General features: G+C 34.6%; 1 protein-coding gene across 3 annotated transcripts; it reads left to right on the forward strand.

Moving 5' to 3' along the window:
- Positions 1 to 14,069: 14,069 nt before the first annotated feature.
- On the forward strand, positions 14,070 to 24,153 carry LOC103717400. 3 transcript variants are annotated; one of them, XM_008805772.4, is made up of 7 exons: positions 14,070 to 14,276; positions 14,784 to 15,216; positions 15,312 to 15,475; positions 15,581 to 15,661; positions 15,914 to 15,989; positions 16,079 to 16,177; positions 23,550 to 24,153. In XM_008805772.4, the coding sequence occupies exons 2-7, from the start codon at positions 14,802 to 14,804 to the stop codon at positions 23,687 to 23,689; spliced, it is 975 nt and encodes a 324-aa protein (XP_008803994.2). In that variant the 5' UTR covers positions 14,070 to 14,276; positions 14,784 to 14,801; the 3' UTR covers positions 23,690 to 24,153. The 3 variants fall into 3 exon arrangements, with proteins under 3 accessions (XP_008803994.2, XP_008803993.2, XP_008803995.2); XM_008805771.4 differs by having other exon boundaries at positions 14,070 to 14,273; XM_008805773.4 differs by having other exon boundaries at positions 14,070 to 14,273; positions 14,784 to 15,210.
- Positions 24,154 to 24,176: the final 23 nt, after the last annotated feature.

Genomic DNA, 24,176 nt, shown 5'->3' on the forward strand with positions numbered 1-24,176 from the left:
GATAATAAATGGTATGGCAAACTAGAAAACCTGCACAGTTACAAAATGCAAATTTACATTCTTGGCATACTATCATTATTCATAATTGGTGTCCAAACATGAGATGATGGTTGTATCCAGTTAAAATCACCTTATACTATTTCGATAAAATCTAAATTGCATTATGAAGCTTTTAAAGGATGAACTTCTCCTAGTTCTCTCCCTTAACAAAAATATGTGACATTTATTTACTTAAGATGGGAATAGCATGTAGGTGGAAGTGTGGTAATGATACACAAAGGAGCTCAATCTTCCAAATATTATTCTCTTAAATATAGGATCATATTGAAAAAGTTGATATGAGACTCCAGCTAGTTTTAAAGGCTTTGAGTTATATAATAAAATAAATATTTGCGAGTGGTTTTTGTTGTCTTATAAAATCTATTTCTTGAAATCGAAGGATGCAGTTAAGAAATATTATTTATAGGTAGGATTTTTTTGTTTTGTTTTGGTGACAGCAAGAGCCCTCAAGAAAAAATTCAGAAAGAGAGCTGACATCAGCTGCTTAGTTACCTTCAAGAAGTTGATTTGTAAATGAGAGATTGCCCTTTTGACGAAGAAGTATGTACTATCAGCCTATATCCCCATCAATAAAAGAAACGTGAAATAGAAATTAATCTAAACTGCTTTAGCAAAAAAAAAAAAAAAATAATCTAAACATGCCACGCAATTGGAAATAATAAATTTAGAATATGCATTTAAGAGTTTCTATGTAAAGAATAAATTAGTTCTTCATTTGAATATAGAAGAGCCTTTTCATTTGATTTTTGTAGTTTGATATCAATAAAATTTTGAAGTATAAGTAGCCATTTGTTCCAAAAAAAAAGCAAGTACAAGTAGTCATTTTAGCTAACACCACATTAAAAAGAAAGTCACCTCCACAACGTACCATTTATATAATCTTTCCAGCCCTCATTCGCCGGGAGAAACATTTTACCAGAATTTTTCATCTTTATTTTTTAAAATATATTTGGATGCCAAAAAAAAAACTGTTTGCAAAATTTATTTTCACTACAAAACTAATAAACCTGAAAATTTTATACTAGCTTTCTAAAATACCTTCCAATCTTATAAAAATATTAATTTTTATTTTCCTTTTCCATGAATAACATTATACGATAATTTCATAGGAATCAATAATTAGTTAAAATATTATGAGCTTTCTAATAAAAAAATGGTATTACATGCTTGAAAAACTTTGATATTTTAAGATTATATTCATACCATAATATCATTCTACCAAATTAATAAAATAATAAATGAGATAAACAATTGTATATATATATATATATATATAATTAAATATAATAATATTAAAAAAATAAAAGTTAAAAATATAAATTATTTAAATAATTTGATATGTTTTATAATTGTAAGTACTCTTTGGAGTTCTCAGCCCCTTCTTTTCGGGTCAAGCCGAGGGTAAGCCGTACGTTAAAAAAAAAAAATCTTGCTGAGGATAAGCCGTACGTTAAACAAAAAATCTTTTTACATACATATCTTTCTAAATATTAAAATTTACATTAAAATCCTCCTAAATTGATTTTTGCACGTATATCCTTAAAAAATATTTGCTTTACGTGTATATCCTTTATTTTCTATTTTTCTTGCATATGTGCTCACACCATCTAACGCCGTCAAAAAATTAGTGGTTTAAAATTAAAAATAACTAAAATATCTGTTGCCCAGTAGATACAACCCAAGAGGGGGGGGGGGGTGAATTGGGTCTTTTAAAACTTTTATGCTACTTCTAAAACTTTTTGATTAACTATGCTAAGTTGTAGAGATGCACAGTGAAAGTTAAACTTAGCAAGGATTTGATGTATAGACTTCGACTTGATTAAATATGCTTGCAACTAAAGGATGTGCGGATAAGAATTAAGCAAGCAATTTATCTAAGTAAGTAAGTGTGTTAGTTAGACAATAACTAGAGGCATTACAAACACAAAGGACATATAGTGGTTCGGTGCACCCCAGCACCTACATCCACTCCCCAAGACCTCTTGGGAATTTCACTATAATCCTACCGATTACAGCCGGTTGTTTTACAAGCTCACAACCCAACTTGTTGTTTTACGAGCGCACAACGAACTCGGTCGGTTTTCCCAGGCTCACCGACTAGAACCTCCCCGATTGTTTTCCCGGGATCACAATCAAACCCTTACACGTTGGTTTTACCCTCGGCTCACCAACAAACCTATCACCGTTGGTTTTCCCTTTGGCTCACCAACAAACCTTAACACCGTTGGTTTTTCTTTGGCTCACCAACAAACCTTAACACCGTTGGTTTTTCTTTGGCTCACCAACAAACCTTAACCCCTTGATTCAATCCCTTGATTGAATCAAGTTACAAGATATTAAAACAAAGTATAAAACAAAACAAAGCTTCTTAAACAAGCAAATATGACAATATAAACAAATAGAGTAAAGAGAAGCCCTCAAACGAGTTTTGAAGATGGAGGAGCTCGGCTTCTTCTTTACTTGATCCTCCTCTGATTTGGCATGAAGTAGAGGATCCCCGAGGCAGCACACGGATGGAGAGGAAGCTTTCGGATTCACTTGGATGCTCTTCTTCTCTCTATTTCGTTTTGGATGGCCCTTTTGTGCTTATGGGAGATTTCCTTTGTAATCTCTTTGAGATCTCTTTCCTAGATGATCTCTCCCACTTCCATGAGTTCTCCCCTAGCTCTCTTCTTGTTTTTATAGCTTTAGATGGCGTGGAAACAAGAATATAGCCGTTAGAGACAAGAAAAAGAGCCGTTGGACACAGTCTGCATTTCCTGACAATATTACCGTTGGGATCGGAGTCGACTCGCGCGATCAGGAGTCGGCTCGCCTGTTGCAGGAGTCGGCTCGTGTTTTACCGGAGACGACTCGGCCACTGTTCCAAATTTGAATTAATGTGCTTGCCTCGACTGGGAGTCGACTCGTCTTAACCTGGAGTCGACTCGCCAACTTCTGGAGCTGACTTGGCAATTTCGGAGTCGGCTCATCCACTGAAGTCCGTGGATCCAATTTTGAATTTTGTCCTCTCGAGTCGACTCGACTGTCCTGGGAGTCGACTCGAATCTCAGAGCCCGAACTCCCGATCCTCTGTCTTTTGGCTCGTCCAGTCTTGGAGTCGACTCGAACTTCCTTGGAGTCGACTCGGCTCTCAGTTTCTGAAAATTAGTCTTCTGTGTCTTTGGTGAAGTGCTGTCTTGGAGTCGACTCGAGCTGTCTGGGAGTCGACTCGAATCTCAGAGTCAGCAAATTAGTCTTCTGTCTTCTTTGGGGTCGCGGTGTCTCGGAGTCGACTCGTGCAATGCGGGAGTCGACTCGAATCTCAGAGTCCAGAAACTGCCCTCTGATTTTTTCTTTATGTACCGCTGAGAGTCGACTCTTGCTTTCTTTGGAGTCGACCTGCCAACCATCGGAGTCGACTCGCGTTCCACTGGAGTCGACTCGAATTTCAGACCCGAAAACTGCTCTCTGACTTTTCTGCCTGTGACTCCTAGGAGTCGACTCATACTTCTCCGGAGTCGACTCGGTAAACATTGGAGTCGACTCGAATTCCTCAGGAGTCGACTCGAAGACTATTCTTTTGAATTTTTCCTTTGATTTTACTCCTCCAATTTGAATCCTTTGAACTTTAAGCTTGGGCCAATAAATTGTAGCTTTCTTCCAACTTGAGAGCTTTGGAGGCCTTCTTGTGTTCTCCCAACTTGCTATGTTCCTTGCAAAATAAATATCTTTCTCCTTGCAACATAAACATTAGTATCTATACTTCAAGGTTTTGTGATCATCAAAATCAATCTATGAATCAATCTTTGGGTCATCAATCTCCTCCTTTTTGATGATGACAAAACTTGGAGTATATGCAATATAAAAGATATTGTTTTCTAGAAGTAATACATAGCTAAGTTGCATGAAGTAGAAAACATATATATTTAAAAAACATACTTCATGATAATGCTTTAGATTTAATCAGCTTAACACAATCAACATATTTCAATTTAAGCTGATTTGTATTCAATTCAAAGCATAAAGGCATTATGAGCATATACTTAGATATTTCTCCCCCTTTTTGACAACATCAAAAAGATAGTGAAACATTAAGCACAAAGATCAGAATGCTCATATATTTCTTTTCCTTTTTGTACTCTGATTTGCAAGTCAAATTATTGCAAGGATATGAATCATATAACTCAAGGCAATAATATTAGAATCAGATTAATGAGCATAGATCAGAGCCAATTAAGATAATTTCAGAGCAGAACACATCGAATGTGATACCACAGATAGTTTTCTAAGCAAGTGTAGGTGGAATCTTTCTTAAGTTAATTCAAGAAGTACCACACGAATGGAAATCTAACCTCTCTTCAATAATAAGTATGAAAGCTTGTTCATTTAGGACCTTTTGCCCAATCTATTAAGTATTTTATCAACCATGAGAGCAAATTAATTAATTCTCTTAATGACTTCAAAGTTCTTTTATGATAATAGGAGCATTGGGGCACAAATATCAAAATATACATTCATGCAATTTTTGATACATCTTAGAGCTCTTTTAAAGACTTTCTTTTATTTCTTTAGAAAATAAGCACAATTTGATACATAAAATAATGAATTGGCAAAAATTGAAGTTCTAAAGAGCAAGCCAATTAGGACTCATTAGTGAAGTTCAAAATAGATTTTCTAAGAGATACTCTTGTAAATTTAATACATTGTTCTCCCCCTGTTTCATTAAATTAGAGGCTCTTAAGATTTGTAATTTGGTTCATGAGTGATGCATAAGATATACTAACCAAATAACACGCCTCAAGGTGTATCATAAAGATTTTCAGATTTAAATTTCAGATGATACATATTGGAGAGTATTAGGATCACTTTTCATTTAGTATTCTTTCCCTCTCCTATAGATTTATGTAATTAAGTTCCATAAGACCTCTCCTTCTGAAATTTTCTTTCTCCCCCTCAATTGATCATTCCATTTAAGAGTTTAGAATCCTAAGATAATGTTCAATAAGATTGTCAATCTCAAAAATATATTTCAGCTTATTTTCATAAGACTCAAGATTTGAGATAAGACAACCTTTATAGAACTCATCTCAAGGAAATTAAAGCATGTCTTGCAATATAAGGAGGTTCATCAAAATCAATCCATAAAATTCAAAGTATGCATCAAAATAAAGTGTCTTTGGGATAGGATACTGAATATCTAAAGCTCCCCCTCAAAAGATGCATTCTTCTTTAATCATTTTAATTGTTGAATTTTAGATTTTAGTGATAAACGTGAATAACACTGAAATTCTGTAATATCAAGAATGTAGAGTGATCTAGAATTATTCAAAATTTATAGCAATCACCCTTTTTAATCTATCAAGAACAAGTTATGCTTCCTCTTAATCTTTGAGAAAATGTACTGAAATATTAATCAGAAAATGATTCATTTGACGCTCAGTTTCTTTCAACAGCATTTACATTTTCTTTCTTTTAGAGTCATTTGAGTGAGGTGAAATATTTCTAGCTTTTAGATCATTCACTCTATATATATTTTGATGAAAATCTTTAAGAATGTAGGCGAGAAAAAACATATAGATGATCATTGAGGTATATATATTTTTAGAACTCAATTTCTTAATCATAGTTTTTCAGCGATGTATACATGAAGCTCAATAAATTTTTAAATATTAAAATAAAGTCATATATTTTAAAAATATTTACTTGCAATCAAGATCATCGTAAGACACATCATTTGAATCAAAATTAGTATACTTTGAAGATAAGAAATGATATGTTTCGGATGCGTATCGGAGCAATCAAAATAAATTCTGTTTTTCTTACATTAACATTTTATTTAGTAATCATATGGAGTTTAAACTTTTATACAAAATCGGATTCTGAATTACATAGGATTTTTAATAGAAGCTTTCTAAGTCATAATATGAGATATGTATCTTTCACAATGTAGCTCATCTTAAATTGTTACGATTGAAAAATACATATTTCAATAACATTAAAGCACTTTCAGAATCTTTGTGTTTAATTTTGAGTTTCGATACAAAATAAAGGATATTTTAACAAGTATTAGGACATTATGTATCAAAGTTAGGCAAGTAGAAAGATAGATCAATATCAATTTATTTTTCCTAAATAGAGATGTTCTTCTCTTCTCCTTTCTACAATTTTATTTAGCTTTCAGATTTTAACAATGATTGTGAATGACAAATCTGAAATTTTTTTTCAATAAAACTAAACAAAAGATGTTATGTAGCAATTCAAACATTCAATCAAATTGTCCAAGTAGGAAACATTACAAAATATTGAGAACCCATAAATCAAGACATCATACCATATGCAAAATATACCATGTGTTAAGTCATGCATTAAAATACTAAGAACAAGAATGTCAAGGATCAAAATCAATTCTTTTCAAATAAACCCCCCCTATTTAAATATAATCTTGCAATGATTTCATCCTTAAAGTGTGTTTTCAAGTGATTAAAAATTTGACTTAATTCTACTTTCATTTACTTTGTTTTTCATTTATAACTTTCTTATGCTCTATACTCTATTTGCTCCCTATCCGGTGGAGTTGGGAAGGGGCACGAGGTACTACCACTAGCCTCCCTCTTGTGCCGTCCCTAATATGCCCTACACCGAATAGTTGGGTCAAATAGTGCCGGGTACTACTACTAGCCTCCCCATTGGCACCATCCCTATGATGAGCAATATAGAAAGGTTAAAATGTTTACTTCAAAACCTCCCTGTTTAAGTGTAATTAATTATGGATTTTATCCCTTCCAAAAGAATGCTCACACAAGTCTCACAAATGTGTCGAATATATTAAGTTTGTTTTGCTTTTCCTTAAGGTTGAAGTGTTTGCCTCTACTTGGATTTTACTTCTCTTGAATAATATCCATTTTTTTTCTTTATCTCTCTCTCTTTTTGTTATTCTCAAGTAATTTTCATGAGAGAGCAGAATAGAGAATTAATCTTACGTATCATATATATGTATATCATGCAAACAACATTTTCATTATGCTCAAGGATTCATAACTTCTCACAAGTTATTTTACATCAACATTTTAAGCATATACTTGTGTATTTCATGGTTATGACATAGGCAAAGATATATTTTAGTTTGGGCAAACCATGAAATAATTTCTAAAAGTATAAGTCAGTCAATACACATATAGGCATGATATCAAAAATTAATAATTAAAGAATTTAATCATGCCATAATAAGATTTAAGTTACTGACTTTGCTCAACTAATTTGTGAGAAAGGTATCTAAATTACCTATTCATTATATGTTCTTCAAGCCAAACTAGATTTCTTATGTGTGAACTTTTGGCTGAAGAAGATCCTCTCTCTTGTTTGCATGTGAATGTTTAGTGTATCTTACATGAAGATATCCTTCAAGTTGAAATTTCTCATTTTTCTTTCTTGAAGGAAGGTCATTAGTTTCTTTAAGATACAAAGCATTCATCCAACATATATATTTTTTTAACTAGATGACTCAATATAAGATATGACAATAGTTGCATGTTGAGTCACTTTACTCAAGAGATTGCCTAAATATAAGCAAGCACATATCATTTGAACTAAAGAGATAGATTCATTAACCAAGATAGTTCAAGTCAATTTAGTTTAGATTCTATTTGCTTAAGATAATTATCAATAAGATATGTTAACTATGTTTTAATCAATTTATCTTAAACATTTGTTTCTATCAAAATTCAGATTATGATTTATTTGTTATCAATAAAATATGATTAATTAAAGTTAGATTGAAGTCTTGCACAAGGTCACATAATGAGCATACAATCTGGTCTACTAGCTGTATGATAAAATAATTATTCTATCATGCTTCAATACAGCTTTAACACAATAGATCTACTTTGCTCATCCTTTTCAAATTCTACAAGATGGGGTCATAGATATACCTTCTTCATGCCAATCTTCTATAAGAGTTTTCTTGTGGACTAACGTTGGTCAATGAAGATCCCCTTTCCTGTTTGTCTTAATTTGGAGTTTGAGAGAAGATGTTAATTCATTCATCATATTTCAAACTCACTTTGCAATATAACTCTTCATTAGTAGAACCAAAAATGATGTCATCAATGCATACTTTGAGCAAATAAGATATCACAAATTCATTTTTTTGATGCATAGATTTATCACTATTACTTTCTATCAAAAAGGTTGCTTAAGCTTTTATATATCATGCTTTTGATGCTTGTTCTAAATCACATATTGCTTTATCATATATGTAATGTGTATTTTTAAATATGGTGGTTATTTTTCATAGATCTCCTTTTTAATGAAGTAACCACATAGGAGTGAATTCTACACATTTATTTGACAGAATATAAAGCTCATGAAGCAAGCACATGATAATGATGATCTTTACTTCTAATCATGCAAGAATCTTTATCAAGATCTATTTCCTCTTTTCTTGATTTAGTCTTTTAGTAGTCATCAATTTTTCTTCATTAAGTGCATATGTAAAAGATTAACCATGTAATTTGATTTTAGTATTTTGATAATAAATCATTAGTCTCATAAAGAATAAAATGACTTGATATTTCTGCAACTAAAATCTTTTCATTGAATATTCTATATGCATTGCTTGATGAATGATATCCAAGGATAGACATATCTCTATCAGATTTGGCATTATTTTCATAATAACATGTATGACTGAAAAATATGAAAGATATGCAATGGTTCATTTTCCATTTTTCAGAAGATCAAAATTTTCATCAAAAATAGAAATCATATGTATGACAAGCAGTGATGATAGTCTTTTAAAAATTATTTAAGTAGATGACTATCATACATAATTGTCTTTTTCATTTCTTCAAGAATTCTATTAATCCTATTTTGCTTATGGTGTCCTTGGTGCTGAAATCATTGGATTTAATATTATTTTCTGTATAACCTTTATCAGGATTTTGGTTTTCAACACTGTGTCATGATACTCTTTATCTTCACAGTTTGGAAACCTTTATCATTTGAACCACTTTTACAAGATTTAGTAAATACAGAAAAATACTTCAGTTTTATTTTTCAAGAATAAATCCAATGTAAGCTTTTGAAAAACTTGGAGATGGAAACAACATCTTTAGATTTAGAAATGATTTTTGTTTGTTTTCTTAGTTAGCATGCATAGCAAAACTTTGACCTTTAAGTAGATAATCTAAGTAAGCCTATGGCAAGGTCTTTTGAGATTAAGTACATACTAGCATGAGTTGATTTTATATGCCAAAGATGGTTTCTTTAATCTTGGTATTCATAGTGCATATATTCCAAAGCATACCAAGTACACATTATCATATTTATGATTAATAAACAATAATGCCATGGATACAAATTCTTAATCAAGCATATAGAGAATTCATAGAGTTATTCTTAATAAATTAATTAATCATTTAGCAACTTATCCAATAGTGAGTGGAGCATACTATAAAAATGAAGTGATTTGAATATATTTTCTTTTCATACCCAAAAAAAAAATCACTTATATAAAAATGATTAATACTTTCAAGTTATGTTTTAATCAACTAATAAAGTAATTTCAATACGAGAAGATGTAAGAATTACTTATTTCATTCTTTCTTTCATTTAAATCATTCTTTTAAATTACATTTTAAATTCAATTCTTTAACACATGTCTAGAGCACCCATTGTTTAGATAACATCTTTCATTAGAACCTTGGATAGCTAGACATGCATGCTGAAAGAATAATCATATTTTCAATTTAGGAACCCAAGCTCTTTTGGGTCCTTGTAGGTTAGCTATAATTGTTCCTTTTGGAACCCATATTCTCTTAATAGCTATTTTGTCCATGAATTTACAGATTTTAGGATTACAAGGGATGTATTTCTGTATCCTCTTGTTGAATTTAACAAACTTAGATCGAACATGAGTAGTAGGAAAACTTTTAATTTTCTGTTTCTCCCTTTTTGGTTCATCAAATTTGTAATGTATAGATTTAGGAACAACAGAAGAGATTTTACTTAGCTTTTGTTTATAAGAATCTGTTTTAGAGTAATTAAAAACTGTTTTAACAAACATATTCTTAAAAGATTTTTGGGTGTACCAAGGTTGATATCCTAATGTAACTTTATCAAATTCAGCTCTTTGATTATTTATCATTAGGTTCAATTTTTCAGAGCTGAGGGTAAATCTTTCAACAACAGGTTTTAATCTGTCAACTTCTTTAGTTAATCTTCTGTTATCTTCTGAAAGTAACTCATTGTTTTTCTTAAGTTTATCATGACTTTCAGTGAGAAGTTGATCTCTTTGATTTAGTTCTTGATTTTCTTTAATTAAGATTTCAGTTTTACTGGTTAGTTTCAGTTTTTCATCTATTAGAATTTGATTTTCAATCTTCAAGTTTTTGTTCTTACAAATAAGTTTCTTATATTCTAAATACAAATCAGAAAAGGCATCATGGAGTTCATCAAATGGAAAATTGTTTTCAGTTTCAGCATGTACCTCTTGTGCCACCAAGCATGGATTTTCAATGTGATACTGCTCTCCTTCTACACATGATGTTTCAGATTTGTTAGTGCATTCATATTTGTCTTCAAGCATATTCCATATTTGTTTAGCAGTCATGCAAGAAGATATGCAATTAAACTCATTCCTATCTAGTGCACAATATAGTAGGTTCATGGCTTTTGAATTTTGTTGAGCCATTTTCTCATTATGACTAGTGTTTGTGTGTGTTCCATTGACTATAATGCTCCATAAATTATAATCAACTGATTGTATAAAAATGCGCATACGTATTTTCCAATGTGTATAGTTTATGCCATTAAATAGTGGAGGTGTATCAATTGACTGTCCTTCTCCTAGAAAACTATCTATTTGAGTTGTCATGATCTTTGGCTCTAGTCAGTTAAGACTACAAATAATATTTGAGCACCTGCTCTGATACCACTTGTTGCCCAGTAGATACAACCCAAGAGGGGGGGGGGGTGAATTGGGTCTTTTAAAACTTTTATGCTACTTCTAAAACTTTTTGATTAACTATGCTAAGTTGTATAGATGCACAGTGAAAGTTAAACTTAGCAAGGGTTTGATGTATAGACTTCGACTTGATTAAATATGCTTGCAACTAAAGGATGTGCGGATAAGAATTAAGCAAGCAATTTATCTAAGTAAGTAAGTGTGTTAGTTAGACAATAACTAGAGGCATTACAAACACAAAGGACATATAGTGGTTTGGTGCACCCCAGCACCTACATCCACTCCCCAAGACCTCTTGGGAATTTCACTATAATCCTACCGATTACAGCCGGTTGTTTTACAAGCTCACAACCCAACTTGTTGTTTTACGAGCGCACAACGAACTCGGTCGGTTTTCCCAGGCTCACCGACTAGAACCTCCCCGATTGTTTTCCCGGGATCACAATCAAACCCTTACACGTTGGTTTTACCCTCGGCTCACCAACAAACCTATCATCGTTGGTTTCCCTTTGGCTCACCAACAAACCTTAACACCGTTGGTTTTTCTTTGGCTCACCAACAAACCTTAACACCGTTGGTTTTTCTTTGGCTCACCAACAAACCTTAACCCCTTGATTCAATCCCTTGATTGAATCAAGTTACAAGATATTAAAACAAAGTATAAAACAAAACAAAGCTTCTTAAACAAGCAAATATGACAATATAAACAAATAGAGTAAAGAGAAGCCCTCAAACGAGTTTTGAAGATGGAGGAGCTCGGCTTCTTCTTTACTTGATCCTCCTCTGATTTGGCATGAAGTAGAGGATCCCCGAGGCAGCACACGGATGGAGAGGAAGCTTTCGGATTCACTTAGATGCTCTTCTTCTCTCTATTTCGTTTTGGATGGCCCTTTTGTGCTTATGGGAGATTTCCTTTGTAATCTCTTTGAGATCTCTTTCCTAGATGATCTCTCCCACTTCCATGAGTTCTCCCCTAGCTCTCTTCTTGTTTTTATAGCTTTAGATGGCGTGGAAACAAGAATATAGCCGTTAGAGACAAGAAAAAGAGCCGTTGGACACAGTCTGCATTCCTGACAATGTTACCGTTGGGATCGGAGTCGACTCGCGCGATCAGGAGTCGGCTCGCCTGTTGCAGAAGTCGGCTCGTGTTTTACCGGAGACGACTCGGCCACTGTTCCAAATTTGAATTAATGTGCTTGCCTCGACTGGGAGTCGACTCGTCTTAACCTGGAGTCGACTCGCTAACTTCTGGAGCTGACTTGGCAATTTCGGAGTCGGCTCATCCACTGAAGTCCGTGGATCCAATTTTGAATTTTGTCCTCTCGAGTCGACTCGACTGTCCTGGGAGTCGACTCGAATCTCAGAGCCCGAACTCCCGATCCTCTGTCTTTTGGCTCGTCCAGTCTTGGAGTCGACTCGAACTTCCTTGGAGTCGACTCGGCTCTCAGTTTCTGAAAATTAGTCTTCTGTGTCTTTGGTGAAGTGCTGTCTTGGAGTCGACTCGAGCTGTCTGGGAGTCGACTCGAATCTCAGAGTCAGCAAATTAGTCTTCTGTCTTCTTTGGGGTCGCGGTGTCTCGGAGTCGACTCGTGCAATGCGGGAGTCGACTCGAATCTCAGAGATTGCGGGAGTCGACTCGAATCTCAGAGTCCAGAAACTGCCCTCTGATTTTTTCTTTATGTACCGCTGAGAGTCGACTCTTGCTTTCTTTGGAGTCGACATGCCAACCATCGGAGTCGACTCGCGTTCCACTGGAGTCGACTCGAATTTCAGACCCGAAAACTGCTCTCTGACTTTTCTGCCTGTGACTCCTAGGAGTCGACTCATACTTCCCCGGAGTCGACTCGGTAAACATTGGAGTCGACTCGAATTCCTCAGGAGTCGACTCGAAGACTATTCTTTTGAATTTTTTCTTTGATTTTACTCCTCCAATTTGAATCCTTTGAACTTTAAGCTTGGGCCAATAAATTGTAGCTTTCTTCCAACTTGAGAGCTTTGGAGGCCTTCTTGTGTTCTCCCAACTTGCTATGTTCCTTGCAAAATAAATATCTTTCTCCTTGCAACATAAACATTAGTATCTATACTTCAAGGTTTTGTGATCATCAAAATCAATCTATGAATCAATCTTTGGGTCATCAATATCCTTAATGGGTAGATATGCAAAAGAAAACATTTATAAGGGTATATATGCAAATAATACTTTTCGGGGGTATTCATGCAATTTCACATATTTAGAAAGGTTTACATGCAAAAAAATTCTAATTTTATTTTTTTCTATTTCAACCTATTTTAACGTTTAGATTTGTTTAGTGCCTGCTCCTTAATGTTTTCTATAAAAATATTGCTTAAAAAAAGATTGATTCGACAATTAGATAACAAAAGGAGTTACGAAAGTTTTTCCGCTAATTATGAAATTATTCTGCTTTATTCCTCTTCATTATTTAACAACCTCTATATCTTATTTCATCAAAACATAGCTTATAATATTTCTTATTATAAATGCATATATGAGAGCATACATTAGAATATAAAAAAAGATTAGAATCCCTTAAATGCACAGATAGATTGAAATGATCAAGTTTCTTTGCTACTGTTATGCTCGTAGGTAGAAAAACAACATCAATCATTTCCAAGCAAAATTATTGGACTTCGAACCCTTCAGATTTATTAACAATCTCCACGGCCATGTAGTGGAAGGCTATTCTAGACAAATTTGAGTGTTAAAATAGGTTGAAATAGAAAAAAATAAAATTAATTTTTTTTGCTTATAAATCCTCCTAAATATATGAAATTCTATAAATACTCTCGCAAAGTATTATTTGCATATATACCTTTATAATTGTTTTCTTTTTCATATCTACCCATTAAGCATATTTCAGTCATTATTAATTTTAAACTGCTAATTTTTTGACGGATTTAGATGGTGCGGGTATATATGCAAAAAAAAATAAAAGGTATACACGTAAATAAGTATTTTGTAAGGATATACATGTAAATATTAATTTAAAAGAATATTCAGGCAAATTTTGATATTTAGGAGGGAAAAAGCCGTACACGACCCGTTTCGCTGTTTCTGGAGAATTCGCGGACCGCCTTCTTCCGCTGGAGTCTTCGGGCCCGCAATCTTATTCCCCACGCCGCTTCCCTGATCCCTAATTCCCATTCGAATTTTCTAGCGATCGAAATAATAGGCCGATTCCGCTCCGTCGTCGTTTGCTCTTCTTCTCCCTCGTTGGTGGCGTTCGATTCCTTCTCGATTCCGTCGCAGGTGGTAATTCCTATCTCTCTCCTTCTCGTCCTTTGTCTCTTGATTCAATTTTTTCGAGCAGGAATTCCTCATGGTGACTGTTTGCGATCCTTTTTTTTTTTTCAAAAGGAAGGGATTTCATAAGGGTTACTTGGTTTGTGTTACTCGATTTCTTGTCGGTTAGGGTTTTTGTGGAATCGGACTTTTTGGGGATTTTCTTGGTTGGTTTTTGTTGTTTGGAGGTGTAAAGAAGCCATTTTTTGGTAGATGACGACCATTTACCGGATTTTTATTTGCTTTTAGATGGTTATTTTTCTTGGATATTTGTCTTCTCGTGCCAATATTATTAAATTTTGATAAAAGTTTGCCACCCGATTCTATAAGAAAAGCTCTAAAACAACTTTCCTTTTTTTTCTTTAGTTGTGTGTATTTTTTTCTATTTATAGGACGTAGGATTGTCTCAAAACTTAGGATTTCTTGCTTGCATGGAACAGTGAACGAGATTTTTTCCTCATTTTTCTTCGGCTGCAGAATTTTGTACTGAGAAATATGCAGAGGGGCAGAGGTGGGAGGGATGACTTTTTGGGGTTCGGGGATCCGTTTGCCGGATTTGGTGGCTTTGGGAGACCCGGGAGCCTGATCTCCAGCTTCTTTGGTGGGAGGGACCCCTTTGATGATCCTTTCTTCACTCGACCCTTCGGGAGCTTGATGGGCCCAAGCATGTTTGGACCCAGTATTTTTGATGACCGGAGGAGCTTCTTTGCACAAACAAGCAATGCTCCATTCCTGGAGCAAGCTCCCCCTCCTAAGCCGAAGGGGCCGATTATCAAAGAACTGTCATCCGATGATGAAGAAGGAGGCGAAGAGAAGACTGATATGCTGAAGAAAGATAATCCAAGAAAACATTCTAGGTCGAGTAAAGAACCGTATGTTCAGGATCCTGATGAAGAAACTGAAGGTATAGGTTAGTCTTTTTCATGGTCTCTTCATGGTACCATTGTCGTGGTTGACTACTTGGATTGAGCTGTGGTGAAACTAAACTTATTTGCTGCTTTACAGAAAAGAAAAGCAAGTATATGCAATATGGGAATGAGTTTAGCAGGCCTAGTGCATCGCAACCACAGGCTCGAAATTATACTTTTCAGAGCTCAACTGTGACTTATGGTGGTCCAAATGGAGCATATTATACTTCTTCTACAACAAGGAGAAGTGGTGGTGATGGAGTAAGTACTCAGGAGTTGTTCAAGTTTGTTTTTCTTTTTAGTTGAATTTATGGTGATGATCTTGGTGATCTGTTTCGCTAAGGTTTTGCTCGTTTGGTCTGATAGGTCACTGCAGAAGAGCATAAGGAAGCCAATGCAACTACGGGCAGAGCAACGCACAGGATATCTCGAGGAATTCATGATAAGGTTCGTCTATCTGTAAACTTTTTAGGTTATCATTATCTGCGTGCTGCAATGCCTTATGTGGAAGATGTGATCTGAAATGTTACTACACATATATTTGTCTAATTTATTGCATTGAGGTGTTTTGAGGTTGTCTGATTGCTGCAATGCCTTATGTGGAATATGTGATTTGAAATGTTACTACATATATATTTGTCTAATTTATTGTATTGAGTTGTCGTGAGGTTAATATTACTTTGTGTATTGTTACTGCAGGGTCATTCCTTAACAAGGAAGCTTAACTCAGATGGGAGGGTTGATACAATGCAGACATTACATAATATGCATGAAGGTATTCTGTTTTAAAACTTCAGTTGTTGTTGTTGTTTTCTGCTGCTATCTGGTTGTAACTTGCTTTACATGCAATCTTCCAAGCAATAGATGAGCTGGCTGGCTTTGAGGGCACATGGAAGGGGAATGCAAGACAGCACTTACCTGGATGGAATCCAGGGTTTGACATGCTTGATAATGGCAACATTGGTAAGTCCATATCGCTAATAATTTAATATAGATGTTAGATGTGATACATATTGCTAATTATTTAAATCTATATATTCATAAGTTTTCTGCTGATTGTTGGATAGCCTTATCAGATTTGTAGATGGCTGTTGAAAGACACCCTATTTTTTACTAATTTAAATGTGGATCACACCTTTATGTATTTATTTGTGTAGTTACCCGCCTTATCTAACATATTTACTGGTTACTATTTTCATTTGTTTATTCGGTAACTTTATGTGTTTATTTGTGTAGATACCTGCCTTATCTAACATATTTACTAGTTACTAGTTTTTTCTTATTCAGTAACTTTTAGGGTATGCTTAAATTTGATGTCTTCTATTATGTGCTCTTTCCATCCATTGAGGAGGAATGTGCTTTCTCATCTAAATTGTTTGTGGGGATATTGCCTTCTGCTTGCTTTCTGCTTATTTATGACGAATTGAAGTTAGAAGATTGCAAACCTTTAAATTGTGCATTTGAACCCAGTTATGTATCGTCAGATTTGAGTTTAGGGTTTTCTTTTTTTTGTTTTTCTTTCTTTCCTTCTTTCTCTTCACCAACCTGTACATAACTGACAGTATTCATTGCCACCGCTAGCCCTAGCAGGTGATAGAAAGTTGAGCAGGAAAACAAGGATTGATATTTCTAAACCCTCAAAAATTAGGCAGGAAAATGAATAATGCTATCCATCCTTTTTGTATATAATGGTTCCATTAAGATTGCGAAGTATTAGACTCCCTCCCTTGCTTCCTAGTGGAAATTATCTAGGGATTTATTTGATTTTGGATTAGGGGAAGAGAAACTTGGGAGGGACATTTCCTCATTTTCCAGCATTGAGAAGAATATCGAGGGAGTAACATAAGGAAAACAAAGGGTCTTTTTTGTTTGTTTTTTTGGGATTTTTTGCATACATATCTTCCTAAATATTAGAATTTACATGAATACCGTCCCAAAATTGATATTTACATGTATACCCTTATAAAATACTTGTTTTGCGTGTATACCCTCCTTTCTTTTTTCTTGCATATGTGCCCATACCATTTAATACCGTTAAGAAATTAGTGGTTTAAAATTAAAAATGATTGAAATGCTCTTAATGAGTAGACATGAAAAAAGAAACATTTATATGGGTATATATGCAAATAGCAACTTTGCGAGGATATTCATGCAATTTTACATATTTAGAAGGGTTTACAAGCAAAAAATTCTAATTTTATTTTTGTGTATTTCAACTTGTTTTAACACTCGGATTAGTCTAGTGCTTGCTCCTCAATGTTTTCTATAAAAATATTGCTCAAGAAAACGATAGATTCGACAATTAGTTAGCAAAAAGAGTTATGAAAGTTCTTTTACTAATCAAAGGATTATTCTACTTTCTTCTTTATCATTTATAACTACTACTATATCTTATTTCATCAAAAGTTAGCTTGTAATATTTATTGTTATAGATGCATATATGAGGGCATGTATCAGAATATAGAAAGGGATTAGCATGTCTGCAAGGCATATGATAGATTGTAAGGATCAAGCTTTTTTGCTACTATTGTGCTTATGGGTGGAAAACAGTATCAATCATCCCCAAGCAAAATCATTGAAGGACTTTGAACCTTTCAAACTTACTAGCAACCTCCATGACCAAGTGGTAGAAAGCCACCCCTTATGTCGTGTACTTCGAGTCAGTTTTCTTTAGAGCTTCAACTTTGTGGAAGAAGAAAAGATCTAGGGTATGTGGTTCTAATTTTAAACAGCCACCAACCTGCACATGAGAAAAATTTTCAGCTCTAAAAGATAAACATTGCAAATCTTATACACTAAAAGATAAATATTACAAATCTCTCACATTGCTTTTCTTTAAATAATCCATAAAGCTCAAACAAGACCTAACCATCTTCATGTAGAAAAGAAAAAAAATGAAGGGAGAACTTCGGCAGCAACGAGAGGGACTCATATTTCGGTCACGGAAACTCTGTGAAACGGAAGAGAGGGAGAAGGGCTGCCTGCGGTGGAGAAGAGAGTCGAGGGAATAGTTTTGATTCCGGATGGAGTGAAAGGGGGATCAAGAGAGATTGAAATTTTTTTGGAGGTAGAGATGTAGTTTCTAACAAGATCCGTTAATCTGTTACCTGCTTTAGGAGTAAAACGATAGTTTCGTAATTTTAATTGATTTTTAATTTAAATAAATATGATTTTGGCTAATCACATCAGCTGAATCATTATGTATATCAAAGGTATTCCTACAAAAATAGTATTTTGTGAGGGCGTGCGCACAAATATCAATTTGGGAGGATATTCATGCAAATTTCAATATTGAGAAAGGTATTTCTACAAAAAAATTAAGGATTTTTTTGTGTATCCACTCCTAATTATATAAAATTACATGAATACCCTCACAAAATTGCTATTTTCATTGATACCCTTATAATCTTTCTTTTTGCATGTTTACCCATTAGGGTATTTCAGTGATTTCAATTTTAAATTGCTAATGTCTTAACCGTGTTAGACGGCATGGGTACATATACCAAAAAAAAAGAAGAAGGGCATACATACAAAATAAGTATTTTATGAGGGTATACATGCAAATATCAATTTTGGGAGAGTATTAATGCAAATTTCAATATTTAGGATGGTATGTACGCAAAAAATCTTTTTTTTTTTGGGGGGGGGGTGCGGGGGGACAAAATTGAAATGAACTAAGACTAAAATTAATAATAAAGAAGAAAGGAAGAAAGGAGAAGAAAATTGGAGATGAGAGAGTAGGGGTGGTTGTAGTGCTTGCTGCTTTTATCTGATCTTAGTGCCTGCATAAATTCTTCCTAGTGATGCTTACATGCCTAATTTAGCGCAGATGGATAGCTTAAGAGACAAATTTAGCCTTGCATTACTTCAAGCTCTTGCAAGGATGTAAGGTAGAAGAAAAGCTGTTTTTTCTCCCTGAAATTTTGAAAAAATGTGCAGCTTTGGAGCCTTAAAAGCAAACAAAAAACTTTGGTGACTTTGGATGTTCATGAATGTTTTCCCGGTTTGTATAGAAGGTTTTGTGGGGTGAAAGGATCTGTATTCAGTAGTCTTGATCAGAGGATGTAGGTGAGGGCAAAGTTCACTGTTTCAATTTCCGTTCTATATTTCACATCAGAAGTCAAAATACGTCAGGCAATTTTGACAAAAACCACCTTGAGATAGTCTATTAGATATTTGAAAATTAGAAGATACGGTTAGATGGGCATGTGCTATGCATGTTCCAAGAAATGTAATGAATAAAATAGAAATGCAAAACTGGATGTGAAAAATAAAAAATAAATTAAGAAAATGATGGAAGATAATCTGAAAGAACAAAACATTAAACAAAGGGAAGATTAAAAAGGTATAAAATAGGGCTATAATCTATAACTAACGTCTAAAAATGATGTGAAATAAATAGAATTAAATAATGGGAAAAATAAATTATAAAACGAAGGACATAAAAAAGGCAAAAAATTGGTTTAAAATCTATAACCAACAACTTAAAATGTTGTAAAAAAAATGAAAAAAATATATAATTAAATAATGAGAACAATGATTGTTGTATACACACAATCCCCTTTGGCAGAGTTACCTTCTTTTATCTCTTCAAAGAAGGGAAGAATCAAGAACTCTATATATACAAAGAAAAAGATTGTACGCATTTACCTTTTTCTTGACATGTAAAGGATGGTGACATGTACATAGGGATGCTACTAACGAGGTCTGAATGGCAAAGATGAAGGGGGAAATTCATGAGAGAGATTGTTGGGAAGTGGCTGTACACATGGCAAATACAATTAGAGATGGAGTTGGTGCGCTCTCTCTCTGTGTGTGTGTGTGTGTGTGTGAGAGAGAGAGAGAGAGAGGGGAGGGGAGGGGAGGGGACGGGGGGGGGGGGGGGGAGAATTGAGGGATTAAATTAAAGGAGGAAATGTAAGTGAAAGTAATTAGAGGGAGGAGAGAGACATGGGGCTAGTTTTACTCTCTTATTAAGAAGTTGAATATGATAGAGAGGTTTTATGATGGGTTTTTTGTGTGTGTGTGTGTTTTGGATCTCCGATAGAATATTAATTCAATAGAGGGCTCGTTTGGTTCGCGGGAAAAAAAGGGGGGAAAGTGTGGTCAACGGGAAAGTAATGAAATGCCTCTTGTTTGGTTGGAGTTTTCAAAGGAGAGAGAAGGAAAAGTTGTATTCCCATGGGAATGTGATTCCCACATTTCATGGGAAAGTCTTTCCCATGAGAAACATGGGAAAGTTACTTTCCCATGAGGCGGAAATCGCTCCATTTTTACTTTTTCCCAAAAAGTCCCTTTAGCATTAAAGAAGCATTAAAGAGGCATTAAAAACCTAATTTTTATTAAGGGCATAATAGGAATTATATATAACTTTTCTAGGAAAGTGGATGGCCAACCAAACATAAGCATCTTGGAAATTTGTCATTTTCCCATGGTCAACCAAACATGCCAAAAGTACTTTCCTAGGCATCCTCTTCCTAGGAATTTGTTTCCCAGGAATCATATTCCTAGGAAGGAAAATGCTTCCCGCGAACCAAACGAGCCCAGAAGGTAATATGGTCTTGGAAGGTACTAAAATTAAACTCTGTTTTCTTATATTGTATAGATTATCATTCTAAATCATCTAATATTCACTTAGGAAAACTGAAATATAGTTTGTATTATAAACACCTGGATATCTATCACGCCATGTTTGGTTTGTAGGAATTGAGAGGTGGGGATGGGCATCGGTTTCCCATCTGGGGACGTTACAGGAGATGAAAATGCTGATTGCGGTGAATATTAGATTCTTATACAAAGGGGTAAAAACATTTGAGAGGGGTGCTTGGGTATTGTTTTCCCTAGTCAGTGCTCAAGTACCAACAAAAAAGATTTTTTATGGTCATATTAATATTGATCATATATTTAAAAATATTACAATGATCTATTATCTGTTAGATGATATAAGATTATATATTATATTTAGATTAAAATCATTTATCATATAGTGTTTTGCATTATATATTAATACAATATACGTAATATTCATATTACATAATATATTGGCATCAATAGTCATATATTTTTAAATATAAATATTAATAATATAATACATATTATATTGTATATTGCATTGTCATTGTTTTGTTATTCAATTATATAGTTACAATAAATAATATTATTATGACTATTAGAGTGTAATTGTTATATTATACCAGTAAGATTTTTATATTATGTTAATTATATTTGCATTATTTTTTAACCTCTGTAATATTACCATTATTAGTAGTAATAGAAATGTTATAATACTATCTATATATTAATCAAGGTCTGCAATCTCGGTTGCTAGCATATCACCAGTTTGGTACTGTACAGACGGTGCATTATGGTAAGCCCCTTCCGAGATAGCTTCTAGCCCTTTTTTTTTTACTTCTTATCATGGTATTGCCCGGGCAGTATGGTTCAATATCGAGCAAAATCGGGTGGTTTTGCTTGGTTTGGATTGATTCCTGTAACCAGCCAACTAATTCAATTCTGCATCGGTTCATTACAGTATGCCCTAAATAAGGCGGTTTGGGTCGGTTTTGCAGCCCTTAATATTCATACTATTAATTATATATAGCAGATCAATAAATTGTCATAAGAAATATTATTTGCGCATAAGAATAAGAAGAGTTTAGGTTCACTGATGCTATCCTAGGTCCAGCATCACTCTATGCGCACATGTGCACACACTATTAGGAAAAAGGTAAAAATACATGCAGATATCTCTGGGAAGAGGGATAGTTTATAGCAACAAAAAATACCCTTGCCAAATGCATGCAATCACTTGGATTGCTCTGGTCTAGTGTATGTTCTTGTAACTTGATATTTCAATGCTTAGCTGAATTCTAAAATGATGGTTTTCTTTTTAGGATCTTGAGATGTAGATAGATTGTGTCTATAAAATGTGGTTTTGTAGGATGTTGGTCATTTACAAGGTATATTATGTTGGTTGAGATTGAATTCGGTGATAGAGAGGTCATGCGAAAGGGCTTTCCTTTTTTGGGTTTCTTTTTTTTCGCGCCGTGGGAGGGGGGGGGGTCTTGATTCCTTTGGCTGCAAGAGTATGATAGTTCCATACAGTTTAGCATGAAGAGTAGTTTTCTTTTTTTTTTCTTTTTCTTTTTTGCATGTGTGTGTGTGTGTGTGTGTGTGGAAGAGAGTCACATAATTCATGAAAGTGGTCCATTTATGGTATTTGAACTTATGCAAGTCAGGCAATTAGTGTAGGTGAAGTGACTAATTCTACTGCTAGGATTTGGTTAAACTTGAATTTTGCATATACTTTCTGTTGGTTCAAGGAGCTCATTTTTGCATTTTCACTAGTATTTTGACTGTGATTAACCAACCATAACCATAGTACTAGTAGTAGTCAACCTTAGTTACATCTGATCATGTGTTTCCTCGCTCCTGAAGCTGCTTCTACTATGCTGATTGTATATAATTACAACCCACCTCTTGTGAATTTTATTTCCTAATTCTGTTAAACTCATCTCCAGCATTGGTCACAAATGACCAAACAAACCTCTAAGACGGAGTCCATGCTAGTGGTATTTGCATGGATGATGTTGGAACGAGTACTTACAATAAAATTTTTGTGGAATTGTTTTCAAGTGTTTTCTGTTTTATTATGGTTGATTTGGCCTTCAGTGGAGGTGTATATTTAAAGGGAGGGGAGGGGGCGAACTTTGCAATTTGAATGGTACTTAGAGAGTCAGAGTGCTGATGGGTCTCTGTTGTTGTTTGTCTGTGTCAGAGGTTCACAAGTTGAACCTAAGAAGAATGATTGATAGGTTTCTTTGCCAATGATTGACATTGGGGAGTTGATAGGATTGGTGAATTATTATAGGTTAATATGACTAAAATGTGATTCCAGGTCATGGTTTTGTGATTAGGTTAGTGTGGTAAATTGGATGCGGTAACTCTAGGCTATGTAAACTTTGTTTAGAGGATCAATGGGGTTAAACAGCAGGATTTGGGTCGCAACTCTTTTTGAATAACCCATTGGGTTAGTGGTATCGTCAAAATGACACTCTCTCCTTTAGAATTTCTCATATTGGGAGTGATGTTTGTGCTTCTTCATCTGTGCTTCTTTTAGGTTTGTGCCAAGTGTCTTTTTGTCTTGCTTTGATAGTTGAAACTAGGGTATGTGTAGGGCCTGCATCTGCATAGCTGCATGAGTTTTTGTTCCTTTGTGTGCTGCCATCTTGCATTTTGATTATGACAATGTTCAGTTATAGTTTGGTTCTTGTTACTAGTCCCAGACTAAGCTCATGGATTCCACCTTACTACGTTTGCGTTGATGGTTGCATAGGGAATGGGAGCAGGAGCAGCATCAGGCAAGATGAACAGTCAGCCAGGGGATGGGCTCTTCCATCATCTGAAGGACCCTATGATTCAGCGAGGATGAGGTCACGGCCCCAGACTGATTCTTTCAGAGGGCGAGCCCTTTGAATGAAGAGTTGAGGTTCCTCTTGGCATTGTTAGGGTCAGAGCTGAATTAATCGTTTTTTCGGGCAGTTAGGATGAAGGTTAAGGGTTCTGTTCTCCTTCTCATGCGAGTTTTAGATGGGTCTCTTGCTGTCCTTGTTAGGGCTTATAAACTGTGGGGCATTGTGTCGGTAATTGTGGTACCGGCGAAAACTCTTAGCATGTTGTGTTTGTGAGATTTGCTTAATTGAGACCATTAGATGATAGATCCTGTGGTGGCCTGTAAGGAGGTCTGCCTTCCTCTTTGCATTACAGGGCATCCGGATGTTGAACAAACCACACGGTATAATGAAGTGGTATGTAAGTGGAAAGGATGTTTAGGATTGCTTCTTGAATGCTTCGTGCATTGGATGTATTTTAGTTTATACACAGCTCTCTGTGTTGACTGATCCTTTGCCGGGTAAATTTAATATGCTTGTAAATATCAAGTTGGTTCCCAGGCTATGCTCTG

Source organism: Phoenix dactylifera, unplaced genomic scaffold, assembly GCF_009389715.1.
Source record: "Phoenix dactylifera cultivar Barhee BC4 unplaced genomic scaffold, palm_55x_up_171113_PBpolish2nd_filt_p 000352F, whole genome shotgun sequence".
Lineage (NCBI taxonomy): Eukaryota > Viridiplantae > Streptophyta > Magnoliopsida > Arecales > Arecaceae > Phoenix > Phoenix dactylifera.